The sequence below is a fragment of the Lissotriton vulgaris genome, unplaced genomic scaffold (genome assembly GCF_964263255.1).
Source record: "Lissotriton vulgaris unplaced genomic scaffold, aLisVul1.2 SCAFFOLD_1103, whole genome shotgun sequence".
Classification (NCBI taxonomy): domain Eukaryota; kingdom Metazoa; phylum Chordata; class Amphibia; order Caudata; family Salamandridae; genus Lissotriton; species Lissotriton vulgaris.
Window position 1 is genome coordinate 188,939 of NW_028254634.1, and position 20,308 is coordinate 209,246.

Consider the following 20,308-nt stretch of genomic DNA (forward strand, 5'->3'; position numbering starts at 1 on the left):
GAATTTTGTTTGTTCTCCTTTAGGGGTGGTCCCCAAGAAGGACCCGGGTGAGTTTCGACTGATTCATAATTTGTCAGCTCCACGTGGTCTCTCTGTAAACGATGCAATAGACCCAGAAGTGTGTTCGGTGCGGTACGCATCCTTCGATGAGGCCGTAGCCATTTTAAATCGCCTGGGGCCCGGGGCGCTGATGGCGAAGTCAGATATCGAGTCAGCGTTCCGGTTGCTCCCGGTACACCCGGACGATCAGCGTCTCCTAGGTTTTATGTTTCAGGGTTCTTATTACATGGATAAGTGTATGCCGATGGGGTGCTCTATATCCTGTGCTTATTTTGAGAAATTTAGTAGTTTTCTACAATGGGTCTTCACAAAGAAGACGGGTTTCCAACATGTAATGCATTACCTTGATGATTTTCTGTTCCTTGGGGCAGCCGGGGATCTCGAATGTGGCCGGGCCTTGGCCGAATTTTGTGTGTTAATGGAGCAGTTTGGTGTGCCTTTGGCACCAGGTAAGACGGTGGGTCCTGCGACTTGCCTCGAGTTTCTGGGGATCGAGTTAGACTCCAGAGAAGGTTGTTTTCGTTTGCCGCCTGACAAAGTATGGAAGTTCAGGGCAGCCCTGCAAGTGTGTCTAAATGGATCTAAAGTTACGCTGCATCAGTTACAGCAGTTGGTGGGACAGTTGAATTTTGCCCTGAGAGTTATACCGATGGCCCGCCCCTTTTCTCGTTCAATTGCCCAAGCTATGGTCGGCCTAAAGGAGGGCCATCATCGCACGAGACTATCGGCTGAGGTCCGCCAGGACATGCGTATCTGGTTAACATTTCTGGCGGACTTCAATGGTCGAGTCATCTGGAACAAACCAGCCGTGTCCTCTGAAGAGCTGGGGCTGTGGACAGATGCAGCAGGTAGCATAGGTTTTGGTGCCATCTTCGGCACAAAATGGTCGGCACAAAGGTGGCCGACATGGTGGTATGACAATGGTCTGACAAGTAATATTGCTTTTCTGGAACTTTTTCCAATTTTGGTGGCCCTGAGAACCTGGCCGGAAGGGTTCAAAGATCACTCTGTGATATTTTGGTCCGACAATATGACCGTGGTCGAGTGCATCAATAGTCAGGCAGCACGATGTAAACTGATTTTAAGACTGCTCAAAGAGATTGTTTTACTGTGTATGCAACTGAATGTGCTGTTCAGAGCAAAGCATGTCCCAGGGGTACTGAATCAGGCGGCTGATGCACTGTCTCGTTTCCATATGCAGGCTTTCTCGGGTTTCCTTCCCTCAGCGGACCCAGAGCCGGCACCCTTCCCCGAAGCTCTCTGGTCTCTCGGTGCCCCGAACTTCGTCACCTCGTGGGAGAGAGTCTAGCACCACGGACGAGGAAAGCATATGAAGGGGCGTTTAGGTCCTATTTAGCCTTTTTGGGGTCTGATAGAGAGAGGCTTTGGGGCCACGAGGAATGGGTAGTGGATTTTCTGATGTCCTTACGTAGGGCCGGGAAATCTGTGGCTACGGCCCAGAGGCATCGTGCTGCTATTTCCTTTGTTGCCAGGGCTCACAGTATCCAGGACCCGACAGCGTCTTTCGTTGTACAGAAAGCGCTGCGTGGGTGGCAACGCCTTGAGGGTCGCAGAGTAGATGAGAGGCGCCCGATAGGTTTGGATAGGTTGGCCCAGTTGTTGGCTACACTCCCTGCCACATGTTCATCTCAGTTTGAGGCGGTATTGTTCCGAGCCGCTTTTACACTAGCATTTCACGGGGCAATGCGAGTAAGCGAACTGGTGGCGAGGAACAAACGGGACGTGGCAGGGGGTTTGTGCCAGGAACACGTTCAGATCAGAGGAGAGGCAATGACGATCTCCTTTGTCAGGTCCAAGACCGATCAAGACGGGATGGGTGACTGCATAATCATTCGCAGGATTCCCGGGTCCTCCATGTGCCCGGTAAAGTGTTTGGAAGATTACCTAGCACGAAGGGTGGCATTATGGGAGGGGACCTTGTTGAGACACGCGGACGCCACCCCACTGACGAAGTTTCAGTTTCAGCGGGTGCTTGCGTTGTCAATTGCAGCTGCGGGCTTGAACTCGGGCGAGTTTGGGACCCATTCCTTTCGGATAGGGGCTGCTACGGAAGCTACAGCCAGGGGTCTTAATGTTGAACAAGTGAAACGAGTGGGGCGTTGGTCCTCCAATTGTTATAAGAGGTATGTGCGGTTACACATGTTGTAAAGCTGTAATGTCGTACTCACGCCTCTTGTTTTTTGTTTGGTTTTCAGTTACGCAAGCCTACGAGGCGGGGCGGACTATGCAGTCGACCCAACACCGGGCCAGCGGTCAGACATCACCGGCTGTGAAAAAGGAGGTGTGGGTCGTGGGCCACTCATACGTGAGGCGTGCCGCGGACGTATTCAAAGCAGGTGACATGATTCACGTAGCTGGGGAATACGGGTACAGGGTGTCCTTCTACGGAAGAGGCGGTCTCTGTATTGACCAGTTTCAAGCATATTTTGAGGATTTGTTAGGGCGGACGAGGTCCCCGCCGTCTATAGTCATAGTGCATTTAGGGGGCAATGATTTGGTCACCACCGGTAGACGACTTCTCCTGGAGGCAATGCTTTCCACGGTAAGTTGGTTGGCGAGGAGAGTTCCGGGGTGCACAATTGCGTGGTCCCATATGATCCCACGAAAGGTGTGGCGGGGGGCCATTTCGATTCCTGCCTTGAATCAGTCTGTTAGAAAGCTTAATAACAAAGTGGGTAGGTTGTTCCGTTCTGGGACATTGCATTCTATTTCGCATGGCTGTATTAATGATGACAGTATGTATTTGGGGGATGGTGTGCATTTGTCCCGGGTGGGGAATGAGTTACTCATAGGAGACTTCTTAGCATGGTTAAAAACGTTAAAACATGACCTTTAGGTAGGAGCTTTGTGGGGGGTCCGGATAGCCGGTCAACTATCCGGACCTGTGGCGGTAAGGTCATGATCGGTGAGCAGTAATTGGAAGATCCCTATGAGTGGGCGTCACCCAACACGGATGGGAGCGCTCGGGAGAGGTGGCCTTTGGCCCCTCAACGGGGAGGCGGTCCTGTCTAAGGAGAGGCCGCCGGAAGGAAAGGAAAGGCGGTCAAGGCCCCTTCCTGTGTAGGAGGGGTTACAGCCCCCTCCTGGGGAATTTCCCGGGGCCAGTGACGTCTGCGACGGCAGGTGTGGTAAGTTGTGTGGGGTTTGGGGGGAGGTCTACGCTACCTTCTAGATCTCACACGAGTCCTCGAACGACCTTTAAGTGGCGTCGAGTTTAGTGGGGCCCCCGTCAAGTCAAGGGAAATTGGTAGTTGCACTTGGGGTACGCCTCAGTGCTGTCGCCCCTCCCAAGTGGGGGGGGTATTTCTGGTTAGGGATCTTGACACCGGTTACGACCTTGCCGTTGGCCCTTAAACGTTAGGATGTACAATTTCATTATTTCGAGAAAATGTTTTGTAGATTGTTAGTTCGGCTAGGAGAACCTCTGTATTAGAGAATCTGTTAAGGTTAGCCAAACATCGCAATGTGGTTATGAAATTGTACATTAATATGAAACTGTTTAACGTTTAATTTTTTGTTTTAATAAATACGGCCGGGGAGGGTCACTCCCTCCCTCATCCAAAAAACTCCAAGAACTGTTTCCGGTTTCCCTCCTTTGGGTATTGTGTTGAGAGGGGGTGGCGGGTATCTCAGCCATATGGAAAGGGGCGACCACTCGGTCCCCCCGAACGTATGGCAGAGTACCTCGATCCCCCCGGGAAGCCATTTTTGGGCGGGAGGCGCGTCTCGGCTGGTATGCCCGAAGCGGCGTAGCCGGGGCGCGCTCTTTCCCGCCCTAGAGTGGGCTGGCCTAGACACTGACGCGGCTGGCCACGCCCTCGGGGCAGGCAGGGGCGGGTTTACGCCCGCCCTGAAGACGGATAAAAAGGGACGCAAGACCGGAAGACATCCTCTTGTTCCTGTGCTCTGAAGCTGCACCTCCCCGCTGCACGTGAGCTCGAGACGGAACGAAGAGCCAATTTTGACCCACCCACCAGCCCCTGAAGACAGCCAGTTGTTTTAAAATAGCTCGATAATTCTATTTTCGTTTACAGGTTGTGGTATTCCCATGTTGATATTGAGTATGTAATAAAGTTGGTCGATTTTATGTAGGTTTTGTGATTAAAGATATTCGGTTTTTAGTGTCCGTTTATAAGCATGATTATTCTGGTCATAGTGGCCAATGTATTGTTGGTTTAGTTAGCATTGTCGTATTTATTTTGGTCGGGCGGTAAGGTCATGATCGGTGAGCAGTAATTGGAAGATCCCTATGAGTGGGCGTCACCCAACACGGATGGGAGCGCTCGGGAGAGGTGGCCTTTGGCCCCTCAACGGGGAGGCGGTCCTGTCTAAGGAGAGGCCGCCGGAAGGAAAGGAAAGGCGGTCAAGGCCCCTTCCTGTGTAGGAGGGGTTACAGCCCCCTCCTGGGGAATTTCCCGGGGCCAGTGACGTCTGCGACGGCAGGTGTGGTAAGTTGTGTGGGGTTTGGGGGGAGGTCTACGCTACCTTCTAGATCTCACACGAGTCCTCGAACGACCTTTAAGTGGCGTCGAGTTTAGTGGGGCCCCCGTCAAGTCAAGGGAAATTGGTAGTTGCACTTGGGGTACGCCTCAGTGCTGTCGCCCCTCCCAAGTGGGGGGGGTATTTCTGGTTAGGGATCTTGACACCGGTTACGACCTTGCCGTTGGCCCTTAAACGTTAGGATGTACAATTTCATTATTTCGAGAAAATGTTTTGTAGATTGTTAGTTCGGCTAGGAGAACCTCTGTATTAGAGAATCTGTTAAGGTTAGCCAAACATCGCAATGTGGTTATGAAATTGTACATTAATATGAAACTGTTTAACGTTTAATTTTTTGTTTTAATAAATACGGCCGGGGAGGGTCACTCCCTCCCTCATCCAAAAAACTCCAAGAACTGTTTCCGGTTTCCCTCCTTTGGGTATTGTGTTGAGAGGGGGTGGCGGGTATCTCAGCCATATGGAAAGGGGCCAATTCCGATGTCGGACGGACTTGAGTCCGTCCGACATCGGCCAGGAGCTGTAACCGACCGACCTGCTGTCGTCGGTTACGGCCCTGCTAGTACGATGCGAATGAACAGGGTTCGGTCGCATTCGTATACTTAACAATACAGGCATGCATTCCGAGCGGAATGCATGCCTGCATTGTTGAAAGCAGGGGTGCAGTTCATCCCTGCGCCCTGTGGCCGGCACGCCAAGGTGCCTTCCACCGGGTGCAGGGATCAACAGCCTCACACCCATGGAGGCCCTGCTGGTGGCCCCCACAGACAGCTTCCGAGTGCCTTTTCATGCTGGACACACCAGCATGAAAAGGCAGTAAAAAGCTGCCCTCGTACTCCCTCGGTCGTAAAGAGGTGACCGGGGGAGTACTAAGGGATTTCCAGACTGCGGACAGAGCCTGTCGTCCGCAATTTGAAAATCCGTGTCGAATTCCATGAAAGCAAAGGGAAAGTTCATGTTCTCTTGTTAAGTGGAAAGGATGACCCTCAGATCTTGGCCAGAGCACAAGCTGCAGAGCCTTGCAGGGCGGGCCCTGGGGGAGAGATGCCGTTGCCCAGTATTTTGCTATACGAGGGTGGTGCCCAGACGAGGGCACTGAGATTGGTAGCCAGGAGCATCAGATCTCTCTTCACAGAGAGCGGATCTTTGCATCTCCAATTGTTATGAAAAGTTGCTGATTCTACACCTCTTTGCAAATTGGTTTAACTCTACCAGTATGTACTTGTGAACCTGGCAAATGCAAATATAATACATTTTAACTAATAGAACTATTTCTTGGGTAAATGTGTTTAAAACTTGTGGAACCTGATATTCTTGAATAATGGGTCGAAATAAGTTGACGTCATGTCTGAATTTGTAATGCAGTTTAATTCGGTGCACAGTCTAAATATCGAGTTTTATATATCGACCCACAAAAATATCGAGTTGGAAATATCAAAGGTAAAGAATATCGAGGTTAAGAATATTGTTGGACAGAATATCGACCCTAAGGTAAGTCATATCGATTTTTGAAATATCGATGTAAGTAATATCGAAGTTAGTAATATCGATAGCATATATATCGATGTAACTAATCTCGATGTTACTAATATCGATATTTGTATTATTGTTATGTATTTTATTATGTATGTGTAATATGTAAGTGTTAAGTATTTTAATTGTTTTAAATTATATGTGTACTATTTTCATTTATTAATAATAATATTTTTAAGTACATTTTATCTTTTTGTACCGGAGTGGGTTGTGGATTTATAGGGGAATAGGATGGGAAGTAATTTAAATATATTAAATTAATTATTAATTTTTAGGAATTATAAATTAATTGAAATTAATTTTAGTTTTTATTTCTGTAGCGGGTTGTGGGTTTATAGGGGAATTGGGTGGGAAGTAATGTAATTGTAGTTATTAATGATTCATATTTATGTATTAGTATGGATAATTATTTTATTTATACTCAATTCTTATTTGCAACTAATTATTTTAATTGATAATTAATTTTGTAATAGGTAATTAATGTTTTTAATTGTTCATAGTTATTTTTTAATTGGCAATTAATGTTTTCATTTATTAATTCATTTTTTAATTGGTAATATATTTTTTAATTGGTAAATAAATTTGCTAATTGCAATTAAAATTTTTAATTGGTAATTAATTTTTATTAATTGGAAATTATTTTTAATTAATTAGTAATCAATGTTTCATAATAAGTATTATATGGTATGAAAAATAATGTTATTGTTTAATCATTTTAAATGGAATTAATTTTAAATAATTAGCTTTTTTGTATTTAAAAATATTTTCTCGTTTATTATTTATTATTTGGTGACTAATATTTATTAATTAATATTTATTGGGATTTATTGTTAATTTATTGTAAATTAATTATTCAATAATTATTAATTATTTGTAAATGAGGTAGATTCATTTAAAAATTAAATTATTTATCATTTTAAATACAAAAATTATTTATAAGTATGTTATATTTAAATTTTAAACTTTCCAAAATTTTCCTTACTGTTTCACTCCCTGGAGTTGGAATAGTAATTGTTACCCGTATGCTATCCAACGTTTCCCTACTGTAGCAACCTCTGGATTTGGAATAATAATTTTTACCCCTATGCTATCCAACGCTTTCCCTACTGTTGTCCCCTCTGGAGTTGGAATAGTAATTTTTACCTCTACGCTATCCAGCGCTTTCCCTACTGTAGCACTCTTTGGAGTTGGAATAGTAATTTTTACCCCTACGCTATCCAATGCTTTCCCTACTGTTAAACCCTCTGGAGTTGGAATAGTAATTTTTACCCCTACGCTAGCCAACGCTTTCCCTACTGTTACACCCTTTGGAATTGGAATACTAATTTTTACCCGTACGCTATCCAACGCTTTCCCTACTGTTCCACCCTCTGGAGTTGGAATAGTAATTTTTACCTCTACGCTATCCAACGCTTTCCCTACTGTAGCACTCTCTGGAGTTGGAATAGTAATTTTTACTCCTAGCATATCTAACGCTTTCTCTACTGTTGCCCCCTCTGGAGTTGGAATAGTAATTTTTACGCCCACGCTATCAAATGCTTTCTCTACTGTAGCACCCAATGTTATCATTCATGTAGTTTTTTTTGGACTTTGAAGAGTGCTTTCATTTAATTAGCTATTTAATATTTTTATTATTATTTTTGATAATGTGGTATAATAGCAATTTTAAAAATATTGAAAGTATATTAAAAAAATGTCATGTATTAAAATGTAATTATTTACTGTGTATGTATGTTATTGTTTTATGTTTAAATGTATTTGTAATTTATCATATTTTTTAATAATTTATGAGTTATTAAAATAATTATTAAAACATATTATTAAGTAAGTATTTATTATATATTTAATGAATATGTTTAATTAATTTTATATTGTTGGATATGTATTTTTTATTCATTTTAAACATTTTTAAATATGTTTAACTATGTTTATATGGTTTATAAGTATTATTTACTTTATTTTACACTTTTTTTAATTACAAAAAAGCGATAGTTTTAATTACGATATTTTTAACATCCATATTTTTTTCTCGATATTTTTGTACTTACCATGTTGTAGATATGAGGTCGATATTCTTGCCTTCGATATTCCAGCGTCTTTTTTTTGTAGGTCCATATTTTGTCCATCGATATTCTGTCAGTGATTTGTTTAATTCAATATGAAATTAGATTACAGTTACTTCTTCTGTGATCCTTAAATTGAATAACAAATATTTCGATTTTGAGTCTGTAGTATATTTTTAAGTTAGTGTTTTACCATTATTTTCAGATTCATTCTAGTTACAATATAAACAACTCCCCAACAGGTGTTATCTGGCCACAAAGAGAGAGCTTTTTTTGTTCTGTGTCAGGTTAAATTTCCATTTATATAGTTCTTCATTTCGTAAAACAAATACCAAATAGGGATTGATTGAAACTCCATAGCAGTTTCAAACAAGCATTTGCAATGCAATAGGTCTCACATTTACAAGAGTTGAAGCTATTGGCATTGTAAATGACAATGCCTTTTAATGATCAATTTGATAATTAACACATAAATAAAAGGCATTGTCATGTACAATGCCAATAGCTCAAACCCTCTCATTTCAAAGAAGCATCCACCATTGTCCTGGGCTGCTTGGATAGTGAAAGCGTGCATTGGGTGCTGAATGTTGTCCTGAGCTGCTTGGAAAGTGAAAGCGCACATGGCACGCTGAATGTTGCAGCAAAGCATGAAATGCCTGCATTAGGAGAAATTCAGTAAAGAAAATAGTGCTTACAGACTATGTAAAACAGACCGTGTAACAACAGAAGTAAAAGGGGCAGTCTTCATGGGAGGTTACAACTGAAGACAAGGCGGTACAAACGAGAGACTAAAAAGCTTATTCACAATGACACAAGCCAATGACAATTTGGACGGAGAGTGGGTGGGGCTTAAAGTCCATACTCGAATACAGCATGCCTCGCAGAGCAGCGCATGTGCTGCCCATGCTTGCCCTAAAAAGGAGAAAGAACCTTGAAGGGTCTTGGATTCAGTCTATGGCGAGACCAACACTCAAGCCTGAGATCCTAACTAATGCCACATAAAAGTTCTGGAAAGTCATGAAAACTGCACAGTGAGAAAGAAATAGCAGGGTCTGAGTGAGTCCCAGTGCACATCTGTCATGCTAATACCTTTGAATGTCTGGCATCCCACCTGCTTGGGTGAAATGTCCTCTATCAACTAGTACTACTGAACAAGAAGTCCATTCACATCCAAGTGCTGTCGGGACCTCCCCTTGTTGCCATAAAGATATTTCAGTGCGTAAAACACTTACTGCTGAAATATGTGGTGAGTTGCTAATCACAAGTTAGAATCCCAAGACTGAACCTGTTCCTACCAACTCAGCAATAGAAGTAACAACAAACTGAGCATTTGAAACTTGTTATTTACAGTGCTTAAAAATGGCAGAAGTATGCTGTGAAGCAATAAAAATAAGGTGTTATTCATATTATTATGATTATTTTTATGTTTAAGGAAACAAGAGCATTATCAGTACTAAAGGCCCAATCACAAGTTGTCTGGAACCTGCGTGGTAATATACCAGGTCTGTCATGATGACAAGTATGATGTCCAGTACACAGAATGAGGAATAACTTCAAAGACACAGAATTACTAGATGAAAACTTGGAGGTTTTCTACTGGAGACTATTCTACTCACCTTTGGTGGGAAATCTGCGCTAGTGGCCCAAGTTGGTCGCTGTGCTGAGGGGGGTGGTAGGTCAGGAAGGCTTGGGGACATCTCATGCCTCCCGTGCTGCAGTAGGGGACAGCCAAAAATCCATGTACATGCAACATACATGGTTGTAACAGAACACAATATATAATTCCATAATATACTCGACTCTGCACAATCAATCAATCAAACATTTGTAAAGTGCAGGCTACTAACCCGGAACGGGTCTCAAGGCGCTGAGGTAGAAGGAGGGTCGGCGTGGTTCCTCGGGGCCGGCAGGTTTACTGCATACCATCGAAGAATCAGGTCTTGAGGTCCTTTAGGAACTTGGGGAGCAGTGCATACTATACTTTAACACATAACAGAACGCAACAACATAATGAACCATAAGGAACCCAACTCTACTATAACATACCATATCAAACCATAACATAACTTACTGTAACATACAATGCCGCATCATAACATACTGCATAATAACACGCAATACCAGGCAGTACCATAATACACCATAAGCTGTTACACTCTGCTGTACCATGATATACCGTCCATACTCACCACATACCATGACAAATTGGTACCATATAGCGTATGATCCAACTCCATATATTAACATAACACAAAATACATACAGTATCAACATATACCATATTATATCGTAGCACGCCATAATTTATCCTAATATACCATACCTTAAATGGCCCTAACGGAATGTACCAGCCCATCTTGTGACATACCATAACACAAAATGCCATATTACATAAGGTATTGTGACCAGTGAATCCAGGGAGCCCTTGGCCTGGCCTCGGTTGGTCCTCTTACTGGGACACAGCGGGGGAGGAGATAAGCTGTCATAAGCAAGGAGCTCAGCGCGATTGGCTGAGGGCTGCAGAGGAGGCTGAATCAGGGTGACCCCCTGCCACCTCCTGGATGTGTGGAGGGAGGAGGGGGAGAGATGCTGAGGCAGACAGCAGGGCAGAGGGGGAGGGACCGCGGGGGCAGCTTCACCAGAAACCGGGAACCAGACAAAGTTCCAGGAGCGTGTTTGTGAAACATGGGTGCAGTTTTCCTTTTGTTTGCTAGCTGGCACACCCCATGCCTGGCCTGGTGCTCTGTCACCATTGCTGGCTGCATGCACCTCTTGCAGGTGTTAGCAGGTATCCTGCAATGGGTTGGTGCTTTAATTGGCCAGCAACTGGAATCTACTGTTGTCATGTAAAGCGATGAGTCCAGGATTGGCTCTTCCGCCCACGCCTTTAGGTAACTTAAGGATTGCATCTAAAATGATTGACTGGTCACAAACGGTAGACGCATTTATCCTATGGCAACGGTTGGACTAGTCCGGAGGTACAATCTCACCCAGCATTCATCTTTTTATAATAGAAACAAGCATTTGCAATGCAATAGGACTCGCATTTGAGCAAGACCTATTGCATTGCAAACAGGAGTGCGGGTGGACGGGGGCAGGGGGGTGAGAAGGCACAATCAACGAGTGAGGGGAGAGAAGGCACGGACAGTGGGAGGGGTGAGAAGGCACTGGATGAAAAGAGTGCTCATGCAACACTCAAAGTAAAAGGGCCAGTAGCCTTGGAAGGATACAAATTGACGACATGGCCGTCATAAGGAGGGACTAACAGCCTATAAACCAATTGGAAGGCAGCATTTTAAAAGGACAAAGACACAAGCAGGGGAGTGGGTGTGGCTTCTCCCTGTACTCTACTACCACAGATCAACCCCCGAGCAGCGCTTGCGTGCTGGCTCAGGGCTCGACCTAAAATGGCAAGGGCTGGAGTTCATTTTTCGTGAACATATTTAAAAAAAGTTTAAACAGGTGGTTTACTACTTCTTACTTACACATTCTACCCCAGTCTACAGGAAGCAAGCAATTGAAGCTGTTTGTTTTCAGTGCTATTTTGCCTCCTTCATGTGTAGAAATTCATTTTGTTCACTTTCCTCACGCCCCAGTGGCAGATGTTTTCTTTAAATCACAAGGTCACAAGCTGATTTATCGCTGTCTTCTTTTTTTCAATTACTGAGGGACATGGCATGTTGCCCAGAAAGCTGTATGCAGTTCTCCCTATTCAAATTCTAAATTGGTATTTAGAGAGCACAAATGTGTTGTGTTTTTTAACAAGTTAAGTATTTTCATGGAACAGGTCCACTTAATTAAAAATGTTTCAGAGGTTTGTAGGTATTAAACCATTTATCTGCGTGTTTAATAAAAAATACATAACTGTTAGAAATGCTCTTCTCTAAATACCTAGTAATGAATGCATTGGGTCTCTACATACTTAAATATCTATTCTTTGTTTCAGAGCATGTCTGAAAGTGATATCCAGAAGTTTCCTAAACTGAGAGTACCGTGAGTACGCTTTGCTATTACCCTTCTGTACTACCTCATCAGTGTGGTCGTTTGGAAAAATATCCATTTATCCTACGTAACAATATTGGTTAATCACTCACCAGAGCTCAACAAGTTTTGAACCTACTTTTACATGTATATTACCTTTTTCAAAGATTTTTACTAAAAAAAGATGCTTACATGTGAAAAGATTGTTAAACTCACTTTTCACTGGCCCAGGACTTCATTTGCCAATTCTTGCAATGCAATTAAGTCATATTGTCTGGCACTGTTAGGATACTTGACCAAATATGAATGACAATGCTGCACAATTATTTGCCAATACAGTAAATATGGTCAAACGTCTAACTGCTTTCACTTCCATAATCCTAGTTTGGATCCATCACACTCTATGGACAGGGCATTTGAAACTCCATGAATTCTGCAATTATACACCAGATCTCTGCAGAAGAAAATTGGAGCAGGAGTTACTGACACAAACATTCCTTTGTGGAAATTCCAGTTGACTAATAAATGTTTCCAACTTTAGTCAAAGGCGACAAAGGGATCTTTGAATATTGGCCTATATTTGTCATTTGGAAGTCTTAATAGCTAAATATAGTTCCACCTGAATCAAACAGATGCTAGTCAGCAACATTTAAAACCTCTAAGCTGCAAGAAATATCTCTCTGTATGTATATACTCTCCTTTCTAGTGATAGGCGTGTTTCTGTCCCCACATGTCATCAATGCAACCATTCTGCCTCGGAGCCATACACTTTCCTATGCACATTAAATTCTAGAAAGATCTACATTCCGCGTCCTAAACGTGCATATGTGGCCCTGTGGGATACCTGCCCCATTTTCTTTCTTTCTGGGATAGCTCTTAAAGGCTTAAAATTGGGAAGTCAGGGCTTCGGCTTCCACCTTGAGATTCTTCTTTTGAAGGTATTGCCTTGCAAAATACCAAAGCATTTAGGGCCTCATTTCTGAGGTTTAGGTTTAGGGCTGCTCCACAAGGAATCTTGCTGCGCTGCCCTACATCAAAACAAAAGGGCAGGAATGTGCTAGATCTGTGTGATACGGTGCATTCCTGTCTTTTTTTCCCAGCCCCAGAGCACAATGACAGGCACCCGTGCGCCATAGTACAAGGGTGCCTGCGTGGCCGGGCTGATTGATTTTGTGCAGAAAGGGACAACTTCCTGCACAAAAAATCAATTCAGGGATTACCTCTTTCTGTGTGTGCAGCAGTTTGGAGAACTCCTAGAAAAAGGAAAAAACGAGAAATCCAAATATTTCTTCTCGTTGCGCCTCCCTAAGGCCACCCCTGTGTGACGCATTCCCAGGTTTACGATTTCTCGTAAATCTGGGAATGTGTCAGATTCCAAGATTGTTGCGTGTGAACCCCCACAGCAACACCCATGGAACACCCCTTTCATACAGTTTTCTGCGTGAAATCGGCACATATTTACAAGGCTAAACAAAGCCAAGTAAAGTGGCTTTACGTGGCCTTGTAAATATGCTGGGGCACATTGTGCCACTGGAACGTCAAGAAAGTGACGTTCTGGTGCTGCAATCCTGAGTTTGTGCTACAGATCCACACCAAACTCTTTTAAAAAGATAGTAACCTAATCTCAACAGCATACCAGGACTATCATTTGTACAGAAAAGGAGAGGAAAGGAAAGTGTCAAAGAATTCACTACCCAGAAAAGCCAGTATTGTGCCATTATCTTAATGTAGTGAGTTAAAATCCGACAGGGCACACCCTATAAACCTCTAAGTTCTCTCATTCATTCTTCTGTTCATTGAGAAGTTTCAACACTTATTACTGCCTAGAAAAGGACACTTTTAGGACCTGATAGATGTTCGGACTGAACAGAACTGGACATTGACATCTTTATCTCAGCATTAACATTTTCTACCACTGTGTTAATGTTCATGCTCCAGATTTATATTCCACATTGAGGTAATGGCAATAGGCCACAAACAAATGAAAGACTGCGCTTTACAAATGGCATCTAAGAAAAAAGTCATAACATTCGATGACCTCAATGTTTGTAGATGGTGCGCAGAATTTGATGGCCAAGGCAAATCAGAAATTAAAAGATGAAAGCAAGAACTGTCAAGCTGTCATCGGAAATAAAGACATGTTTAAATGCAAACTATAAACCTCAGGGTAACAAGTGACCCCTTATACGGTCACATACGGTCACATATCTTTTATTCGTTCGTTCAAAAAGCTTTATTCGAATTGTAAAAACAGTTCATAAAAGCATACAGTAAAATACATCTATTTGAATTTCATCATGGTTAAAAATAGAATCATAAAATACATGGGAATTCTTAAAGTATTTAGTATCAACAATAGAATAACAAAACCACCTATAAACTACACAAAATGAATTAAAATTTTAAGATGGGAGGCCAGTTAGTCTAATACAATGGAGCCTCGTAATCTTAGTACTACTTTCAGAAAAGCCGTTACTGTCGTGATTGTATGGTGATCGGCCAGACAACGCAATTTATTGTAAGCCTCACGTGACTTTCGTACTCCCCAAGTACGCAGTAGGGGCCTTAAAATTTGTCTCCTTGGATGTGCATAAAAGGTACAATAAAAGGTAAAATGAATGTTAGACTGGAAGGAAGACATGTCACAAGGGCAAATTACTTTCTCCTTGGACCATTCCTTGAGTGTTGGGAGCATAATTGTCCTGAAAATGTTTCCAGCCTAAAATATGTTAGTAGTCTACGGTCATAAAAAGGATGAACAATTAAGAGATAGAGCTGGATAGTGTTATGGAGGATGACAGCATCATGATTTTTGAGTGTTATTTTTGACCTCTCGTTTCCCCATCTCTTAATTTCCAGATGCTCCATCAGGACCTTTTTTAAAGTTGACCGCGACACCAGGTCCAATGAAGAGGGGGTTTGGAAATATTCTGGGTGGCCAATATCATTTACAAAATTCTTAATATAAGAAAACCACTTTATATTTTTTACTCCCTCGGTTAGTAGACAGTATCTATTATCATTCTATTGAGGGAGGTGGCCGGGTTGGTCCAGATGTTATGCCATAATAATATTGGTGCCACCCTTATGATGTCAGTTACATACGCCACTGCCAGTTCCTCGTGAAGTACATAAGTAGACGTGCTAGGCGGTAATGCTAGGAGGTAGCGTAATAATTTATTTTCTGTACGTTGAATTATTTCTGTCGATAACCATCCCCACAGGCCTGCACCATATGTGCCTATTGTGACACATTTTGCTCTATATACCTGAAGGAGCTCCCTAGGAGGTCTTGACCCTATTTTTTTGGAAAAGTTTAAGAGAGCGCCAATGGCTTTATTAAATAAAAGGGCTCTAGCCTTCACTGCTGGCTTCCAGCTGCTGCGACGATCGAAGAGAACTCCTAAATAACAGAAAGTATCTGTTACTTCTAAAAGTTTCTTTTCTAAGAAAATGCTACATGGAGCTCTCACTCTCTTTGTACCACAGGACATTGTGAAGGTTTTTAATATGTTTATATTGAGGCCCCGTTCAGACATAAAAAGAGCAAAAGTATCAACGGCCCTTTGAAGTCCCCTCTTGGTCTGTTTATTCATTAAGTCCAATATTAATTGTCTAGATCAGTGCATCCCTGGCTTCTACTCTTCTACCTTCTATTTCAAATCACCATTTGTTTTTTAAAGCACGCTGATATGAGGAACAGTACTATCTTTCTCGGATAAAGTCTCAGATAAACCAAAATTCTCAAGTTTTGAAGCAAAGTAGCTGATTTTTCTTACCACATCCTCAAATAAGTGCACATTATTGAAGTACAAGGACTCAAAATATTAAGGAAACGAGGGGTGATTCCCAGTCTAACGCGGTAAAACAAACAGGAGCAATGAAAGCCTTAAGCACAAGGAGCGGGAAGATCCGTCCCGGTAGAAAGAGTTTCTGTTCAAATTACGTGCTATTTTTGCTCAGGTGATTGTAAGGTGTCCTCACTTCACATTGTTGTGGTGCTCATAATAGCCAACCCGTCTCTCGAGAATGTATTTCCAATTAGCACACATATATGCTGCATCAAAGATATGCATCATATGTAACTTGGTATTAGAAGTCTATTAAAAAATGGCATGTGTGTAGAACAGAATTGTTGAATTTAAGAAATTATAGCCAGTGATTGTAAATATCTTGTTTGATGGAAACTAGCATATAGGGTTGGTTGATGTACTTTTGAGTGGTTCTGGAAAATGTATGATAGTTCCTTATTACCGCCCGTCAATCTTCCATGTCTGAACTGGTACTCAGTTGAGGCACTCAGGGGCAGTTTTATAAGCCCCTTGCGTCAAGTTTGCGTCACTTTTCCCATGTTAAAAGTGCCGCAAAAGTGGCACAAGGGACTTGTAAATAAGCCCCTCAGTCACCCTGAGAAAACATTTCCTAAGTATATTAGAGGAACATAGACTAACCTTTAGTCTTTCCTCCCTTTCCTTCCTTTGCTGAAGTAATATCTAATCCACAATCCTCTGCAGACATCTTTAGCTTTGTGTACAGGAAAACACGTGTTTTTTAATTTATGAAAGACTATTTTTTTCTATGTTTTTACCTAATATATTGCATTGCTGAATGCATTTAAATTTGAGTTTTGGAGACAGAAGTATGTGGCATCCCTGAAAAAGGCAAGTGGAACTGGACCCCATTTTCAAGCACAACCAGGCTTCAGCTCTGGATTTGTTTGGAGTGTGGTGCTGTAGAAGTGCACTTCTGCATTCATTCAAAATGGCATTGCTTAAAGAGAGAACAACACATTCCATTGTAAAGCATGTCTTTAGAATGCATGTTACAATGTGAATGTCCTTTAACCACCCCAGCCCTTTTTAAAAATAGCCAACCCCTGCCCTCAGTCCTAAAACTAGACCCTAGCATGACCCCCCCACCCGGCCTCTAGTCCTTGTTAAAAATACCGACTCCTGCCATGAGCCTAAAACTAGACCTATTACCAACCAAAAGGGCAGCCCAACACACCTGAACCAGGGGCAGTCAGTATATATTCCTACCAAAAGTTCAAGAAGCACTTTTCCTAAATATATAATATCTACACATAAAACAAGCAAAAACAATTAAGCAACAATATAACAAAGGAAAGGAAATGGAGAAAGAGAAAGAAAACCCATATGCAGAGAAAACATTTCTGAAAAAATATATCACAAATTTATTTCATATTATAAAACGATTAAGACAAAAATGCTGGTATACACACAATACATATCACAAACCAGACAAGTGGCAAACGAAAACATACACGTTACAGTAAAGGAACAGCATGTATAAAATTAATGTGTCCTCTGTTAATGTTTGGCTACATAAGCGTCGACGGCGTTTTGACCACTGTAGAATTATACGGTCATCATCAGGACTAAAGTTTCCATTGAGCGTCACAAACAGTTCTGTTTTTTTTAAAAAAGGGAGAAGGGAGAGAAATCCAACCTTCTTTAGTTGAGTTGGCTTTAAGAAAAATTCCAAGATTATTAAAAGGGTGACTGTAACTTGAACCCGATTTCAACAGTGGGAGGATACAACAGCTATTTTTCGGGGCCTTGATTTAATAAATAAAAGACAGTGGGTTGAAGATATAATCAGAGATGGTTGCCCTATAGAATTCTGAGACCCTCTCAAAGAATGTCAAATCAGAAAAACAACTGCTTGAAGAGATCAGGAATGGTCTAAAACTTTTACATGGAATTGACACATTTCTAAACAACAGGCAATTATTTGAGTGCATTTATCAAAAAGAGGACAAAGTTCCTAGATCAGGGTGCAAAAGTCACCCATAGTTCAAGCTGCAAACAGTCACCAACAAGGGTGCAAAAGTCACCCATGTATCAATGTGCAAAAAGTCACTAACAAGGGTGCAAAAGTCACACTTGAATCGGGGTGCTAACAGTCACCCATATTTAAAAACACAGAGAGATTAAGAAAAAAGGTAGACTAAAGTAATCCTAGGTTTGGAAATGTCCTAATGTGAGAGGGAAAATAATTCTACATCCTCTGCTGACCTCACACACCCCGGGGGGTGTCATGCTTCATCATCGGGCGTTTGCTCCTCGTAAGAGCCCATTAGGCCTAGGTGTCAAAAGTCAAGGCCTTGACTTTTGACACCTAGGCCTAATGGGCCCTTTTGGGGTCAGTCATTTTTTACACTATCACGTGCACATAAATTGATTTACCCTCCTTTTACCCAATCTCCACACACCCGCATGCAACATCCAGCAATCCTCAAAAAAGATCTCTGATAAAGTGACCCTTCAGGGGACCCGTAGGGAATTGCAGCGCCGGCCCTACGAGGAGCAAACACCCGATGATGAAGCATGACACCCCCCGGGGTGTGTGATGGCAGCAGATGATGTAGAATTATTTTCCCTATCACATTAGGACATTTCCAAACCTAGGATTACTTTAGTCTACCTTTTTTATTAATCTCTCTGTGTTTTTAAATATGGGTGACTGTTAGCACCCCGATTCAAGTGTGACTTTTGCACCCTTGTTAGTGACTTTTTGCACCTTGATACATGGGTGACTTTTGCACCCTTGTTGGTGACTGTTTGCAGCTTGAACTATGGGTGACTTTTGCACCCTGATCTAGGAACTTTGTCCTCTTTTTGAAAATAGATTTATATTAGGAGCATGGACACTGGACCTTTATAGCTCCTTGGTCCCCCTTCTTTGTTTAACAAAATTATTTGAGTGCCTCAGGATCTGGGAGGTCAAGTCTTTTATTTGTATGTTTTTCCTAATTTTCAATTATGTACTATTCAAACTTTAGATGCTTAAGATTGTGATTCAGGATGCATTTGCAGCAGAATACCTGACAACAATCGATATATATATACTGGATTCTTACTTTCATATTCAGATGCACCCATGGCACCAACCATAGCTGGTATTTACAGTGGAAGAGAATCATTACTAATTCAGTGTACTAACTTTCTCACTCGCTTTAACCACAATGACTTCGCAAAGGTATTTGCTCCGCTTGTAGAAGTTTTGCAAATCGAATGTATTTACATATTTCCTTATCTGGATGATTGGTTAATATCATCTTCTTCCTTTTCAAAGGCAGAGTTTGGTACACTGTAGGTATGCCAAGACAACAGGAACTGGAATTTTTACTAAATATAAAGAAATTACATCTTCAGCCAGAGAAGTAGAGACCATGCATTGAAGCCCCTTTTAAGACACAATTGGGCTATGATGTTCTATTTCTCAAAGACAGACTTTGTTAACTACAAAAAGAGCTGAGATATCTGTTATCCCTTCAGGATGCTACTGCAAGTGAGTACTTGCGAGTACAGGGTTTTATGACAGCCACCACTGCTGTGGTTCCCTTTTGCCAGGTTACATTTAAAAACAATAGTAGTCCACCTGCTACATCATTGGACACCTGCTTTTCAGGATTATGAGAGGCTGATTCTGGTTTCTCAAGAAGCAAATCTTTCCCTGGCATTTTGGCTACACCCAGGCATTCTTTGCTTTCTCGTTACAGAGAAATAATATCTTTGGAAGAACTGTGGCAAATCATATGTCCACTGCAAACGGAGTGCAAGCAGCTAGTGTCTAGGCCAGGTAGTCAAAAAGATTAGTGGCTGGGCTGAGAGTCAAGCAGAATCTCTTCAGGTGGCCTACATTACAAGGGATGAGGGGGCAGTTATGCAGATCATCTGAGAAGAGTTTATCCATCATCAGTTTCTTTTCACCTTTCCCAGTTAGCATTCAGCCTGATAGTAAAGAATGTGTAGTACCCCTCACTAATCCTTTTTGCAATCATAGAAACAATTGTTCTTTCACAAATCTATACAGAGAAAAGGTGCTAAGAAGCATGGGGGGGGGGGGCCATGCTCTATCTCTACAAATCCCCTCTCTCTAGGAAACTAAGGAAGTTTCAAGAGAAGATGGAAACACTAATAGTGGTTGCCCCTTATTGGTGATGAAATCATTAGTTACATTTCCCTCGCTGTGATCCTTTCCCCAGTTCATCTTCAAATAGAGCCATTACCTCTACAACACCCTCAGCTCTCCCAACTGCATCAAGGTCATCTTCACCTTGATGTGGAAACTGAAAGGGTAGGACTTTGAGGAAAGTGTTGCTCAAGGGAGGTTGCAGTAGATAATTA

The 20,308-nt window shown here is 42.2% G+C and overlaps 1 protein-coding gene across 6 annotated transcripts in view; it reads left to right on the plus strand.

Moving 5' to 3' along the window:
• The window catches only part of LCP2 (lymphocyte cytosolic protein 2), a 622,000-nt gene that overhangs the window by 113,498 nt on the left and 488,194 nt on the right, over nt 1-20,308 (plus strand). For all 6 annotated transcript variants that reach the window (XM_086951712.1, XM_086951709.1, XM_086951711.1 and 3 more), the window contains exon 3: nt 12,121-12,167. In XM_086951712.1, coding sequence (XP_086807838.1) covers nt 12,121-12,167 — 47 coding nt within the window. The remainder of the gene's footprint in view (nt 1-12,120; nt 12,168-20,308) is intronic.